The sequence below is a fragment of the Babylonia areolata genome, chromosome 16, assembly GCF_041734735.1.
Source record: "Babylonia areolata isolate BAREFJ2019XMU chromosome 16, ASM4173473v1, whole genome shotgun sequence".
NCBI classification, from domain to species: Eukaryota; Metazoa; Mollusca; class Gastropoda; order Neogastropoda; family Buccinidae; genus Babylonia; species Babylonia areolata.
In genome coordinates, this window is record NC_134891.1 from 4,698,905 (window position 1) to 4,703,904 (window position 5,000).

Below are 5,000 nucleotides of genomic sequence, written 5' to 3' on the forward strand. Positions count from 1 at the left end.
GCGGCCATGTCAGCACGAGCACGGTGACCTTGACCGTGGTTGACCTGAACGACCACCGCCCAGTGTTCAGCGAGGTCAGCGTGACCCTCAGGGCCGACAACTGCACCTACACTGTGGGCACGGTCATCGGGAACCTGACGGCCACAGACATGGACTCCAGCTACGAGGGTGAGGGCTGTGTGGGTGGGGGAACGGAGCGTGCGTTGAGGGATGGGGGGGGGGGGAGAGAGAGGGCGGGGGGTCCAGGGGGGCGGAGTGTGGAGATGGAGGGGCGGCGGAAGGGATGGGGTGAGGAGAGGCAGGTGGTCGTGTTTAGAACAAGAAGGAAACCAGACTTCTTCTTCGTTTGGAGAATAGGTTAAAACGGCAGAAGGCGATGTGATTGCCCAACCCGTGTGATACCGATTCCACCCCCCACCCCGTATTGCATCGTATTGTATTGCATTGTATCGTATCGTATCGTATCGTATTGTATTGTATCGTATTGTATTGTATTGTATTGTACTGTACTGTATTGTATTGTATTGTATTGCATTGTATCGTATAGTATCGTATCGTATTGTATTGTATTGTATTGTATTGTATTGTATTGTACTGTACTGTACTGTATTGTATTGTATTGTACCGCATCGTATCGTATCGTATCGTATTGTATTTTATCGTATTGTATTGTATTGTATTGTATCGTATCGTATCGTATCGTATCGTATCGTATCGTATCGTATCGTATCGTATTGTATCGTATCGTATCGTATCGTATTGTATTGTATCGTATCGTATCGTATCGTATTGTATTGTATTGTATTGTATTATATTGTATCGTATCGTATCGTGTCGTATCGTATTGTACTGTACTGTATTGTATGGTATCGTATTGTATTGTATTGTATTGTATTGTGTTGTATTGTATCGGGTGTGGTTGTCGTCACGTGAATGTGACCACCCGATTTTCTTTTCCACCTGTTTCCCCATTTTGGTGGAGTTTGACGTGGCTGTGTAAGAACTGTTAAACTGCACAATATACCCCCAAAGCTGTGAAAGATCTAGATATCATTGTTCAATGCGTACTGTGGTTAGTTTCGCAACCTGTTTCAGCCATCATGAGATGTTGCTGCGGAACCAACTGGGCACTATGGCTTCCGTTCCATTTTCTCAATGAGGCGTCGCTGTGTTCGACAAACCCATATACGCTACACTGCATTTGCTAGGCAGATGCCTGACCAGCAGCATAACCCAACGGCCGTATTGGGTCTCGAGTGCATGCATATATATTTATGTACCTATCAGAGTGGATGTTTTTTTTTTTTTTTGTACAGATCTTTGCCAGAGCACAGCACTGGGTTAAATGGGTTTGAAATGAATTGAACAGACTTCAGCTGACACTGAACTAATTTGAAAATGAATTGTAGGGGGCTTATTAGGTGGTGTCCCAAGTTCGTTAAATCAGAACAGGCACTACCGAACACAACTGAAATGACGCAGCAGCAGTGCAGGGTCCCCTCTGGTGTGTGGCCTGCTGGCATCGCTAACATCGATGGTTCCCTGCAGACTGCCAGCACCGGGGTTGCGACAGACGAACCCGGGTGTGGCTGTGTATGGGGGACTCGGAATAAGCGGCGTGAGAGATGGAGTGATGCCACTGAAACGGTGCAGAGGATGAGGCAGAAAAAAAAAGATGTTCCTCTCCCAATTCGTGCAGGCAACAACGTCATCGTGTACAGCGGAACAGACGGCTTCATCACAGTGGACAGTGACGGCAACATTTACGTGGACAGCGTGCTGACTGCGGGGGCCAGCCACGTGGTGGAGGCCTGGGCCACTGACTCGGGCCAACAGCCAGGACCTCTGACGTCAGCAAAACCCGCCACCGTCATCGTGGAGGTCGTGGTGAGAGGGTTTGGGGGTGTGGGGGGGAGGTTGATGTGGGGGGTGGGGATGGGGGATGTTACCCACCCCATCGTTCGTTTTGTTTGTTTGTTTGTTTGCCGTTCCATCTTTCCTTCCTTCCTCCCTTCATTTCTTCTTTCATGCCTTTCATCTTTCATTGTCCCACCTTGTTTGCCTCCTTCTTTCATGTACGTCTTTATTCTTTCGTTTGTTCCATCCTGCCTTCCTTCCTTCCTTCCTTCCTTCCTTCCTTCCTTCCTTCCTTCCTTCCTTCCTACCATATTTCCTCCCTTTCTCCATTCCTTCCTCCCTTCCTTCCTCCCTGCTCTCCTTCCTTCCTCCCTCCCTTTCTCCCTCTCTTCTTTCCTTCCTTTCTTCGTGTCTTTATTCTTTCGTTTGTTCTATCATGCCTTGCTTCCTCCCTCCCTTCCTTCCTTCCTTCCTACCATATTTCCTCCCTTTTTCCTTTCCTTCCTCTTCCTTCCTCTCTTCCTTCCTTCCTTCCTTCTTGCCTTCCTTCCTACTTGCTTTCTCCACTCCTTCCTTCCTTTCTTTCTCCCTCCCTCCCTGCCTTCCTCCCTTCCTTCCTTCCTTCCTTCGTGTCTTTATTCTTTCGTTTGTTCCATCATGCCTTGCTTCCTCCCTCCCTTCCTCCCTTCCTTCCTCCCTGCTCTCCTTCCTTCCTTCCTTCCTTCCCCTCCTACCTTCCTCCCTCCATCCCTTCCTCCCTTCCTCCACCCTTCCTTCCTTCCTTCCTTCCTTCATGTCTTTATTCTTTCGTCACTCCTACCCGTCTTTCCTTCCTTCCGTCCTTCCTTCATTATTTCATGCATTTATTCATTTGTTGTTTTCTTCCTTCCCTTAATCAGTTTTGAATACAGTTATGTACAGTTCGCGAGAGAGACAGATACGCATGCTTTAATTCAGTTTGATATAACAGGGGAGGGTGGTGGTGGTGGTTGTGGTTGTGATGGTGGAGGTGATTGTGACACTGATAAATGTGTGTGTGTGTGTGTGTGTGTGTGTGTGTGTGTGTGTGTGTGTGTGTGTGTGTGTGTGGTATTTGCATTACTCTTGCTCTTTTTGTCACAATGGATTTGTCTGTGTGAAATTTGGTCTTCTCTCCACACAGAGAGCGCGTCGCTACACTGACAGCGCCACCTTTTTTTTTTTTTTTGTTTCTGCCAGTGATTTTATTTTTGTTTTCCCACCGAAGTGGATGTTTCTACATAATTTTGCCAGGGACAACCCTTTTGTTGCCGTGGGTACCTTTACGTGCGCTAAATGCATGCCGAACACGGGACTTCGGTTTATCGTCTCATCTGAATGACTAGCGTCCAGACCACCACTCAAGATCTAGTGGAGGGGGAGAAAATACTGGCAATTGCCGGTGTGATTCGAACCAGTGCGCTCAGGTTCTCTCGCTTCCTTGGCGGACGCGTAACCTTTAGGCCATCACTCCACATGTACATGCAGACATACATACATACATAACTATGTCTTATGGAATATCCTGCATGTGTTCACAACTTATTGCTTTTACTTTTTGTTTGCTTGTTATAATTGTGTTTAGTTTATAGTGTCCATAATTCCTATGATGGTTTTACGACAAGTTAAATGAGTTCTGAGTTCTGAGTTCATATATACATACATACATACATACATACATACATACATACATGCGTATTTCCCCTCCTTTCACCCTCATCATCCATCCGCTCCCCGCTAAACCTCCCTCCCTCCCCCACTCCACCACCCCCTTACGCCACAACCCAACCTTCACCCTACTCCCCCCCCACCCCCCCACGACCCCTCCCACCCCTCTCTCTCTCTCTGTCTTTCTGTTGAACGTTTGAACGAACAAGGACTGTCCGCCCACAACCCCCACCACCACCACCGTGCCGACAACGACGCTGGGGGCCAACTCTAAGGTGGGGTCCAAAGAGAACTGGTTCTGGATCGCCATGTCTTCTCTGCTGGCCATGGTACTCTTCACTGCCGTGGGAGCGGTGGTGTGGAAGTTTTCCTCCCCCGTCAGAACTGCCGGCGGGACGGTGTCCCTGTGCTCTAAAGAGATGTGTGGCGATTGTTGTGAGCCGTGAGTTGTTGTTGTCTTGGATGTTGTTGTCTGTGTTGTTGTTGTTGTTCTTGTTCTTGTTGTTGTCTTTGTTACAGTTGTTGCTGTCTTTGCTGTTGCTTTTGTCTTTGTTGTTGTTCTTGTTGTTGTATTTGTTGCAGTTGTTTATGTTGTCTTTGTTGTTGTTGTCTTTGTTGTTGTCGTCGTCGTCTTTGATGTTGTTGTTGTTGTTGTTGTTCTTCTTCTTCTTCTTCTTGTCTTTGTTGTTGTTCTTGTTTTCTTTATTGCTGTTGTTGTTGTTGTTCTTGTCGTTGTGTTTGTTGTTGCTGTCTATGTTATTGTTGTTTGTCGTTGTTTTTGTTGTTGTTGTTATTGGTGTTGTTGTGCGTGCGTGCGTGCGTCCGTGCGTCTGTGTCTGTGTGGTGTGTTTCGAGTGTGTGAACAGAATAGAATAGACTATTATATTGTCAAAAAATTTACAAGACACAACAAAACATAAACATAAACATGTCATGAAAAGAAACACTCAAGAACAATTTTTGGCGAAATTTACTGTAATTGCCTTGGTTGTAATTCTTTTAATAACAGCAGCTGGCTGGGCTTGGCATCTAGATTGTGTGTGTGTGTGTGTGTGTGTGTGTGTGTGTGTGTGTGTGTGTGTGTGTGTGTGTGTGTGTGTGTGTGTGTGTGTGTGTGTGTGTGTGTGGATGTTGCTGTTTTTGTTTTTAGACGGCGATATACAACGAAAAAGGTTCGACCAGCAGACATTGGGTAAGAATTTTTCTCTATCTTCTCTTTCCTCATTGTTGTGGTTTAATTTGATAATATTGCATTGGTTGTTAATTCAATGATACTTAGTGCTTTGTATATACATAAGAAAAAATCATTTCTAACCATTTCAATAGGTGCTAACGATGTTTGCAAATTAAGTTTGCATGCAGAAAAGATTGTAAATATTTTTTGTCGATTCTTTTTTTCGTGAATCTACACAAGAATTGGTCACCAAAGAACAAAACACATTTCATTTTGTTGAGAC

General features: G+C 45.8%; 1 protein-coding gene across 1 annotated transcript in view; it reads left to right on the top strand.

The window, feature by feature from the left end:
• Positions 1-5,000, top strand: part of LOC143290732 (protocadherin gamma-B4-like) — a 13,327-nt gene that overhangs the window by 3,600 nt on the left and 4,727 nt on the right. The window contains exons 4-6 of the mRNA XM_076600247.1: positions 1-168; positions 1,700-1,887; positions 3,819-3,985. The exon at positions 1-168 is cut by the window's left edge and continues 13 nt beyond it. Coding sequence (XP_076456362.1) covers positions 1-168; positions 1,700-1,887; positions 3,819-3,985 — 523 coding nt within the window. The remainder of the gene's footprint in view (positions 169-1,699; positions 1,888-3,818; positions 3,986-5,000) is intronic.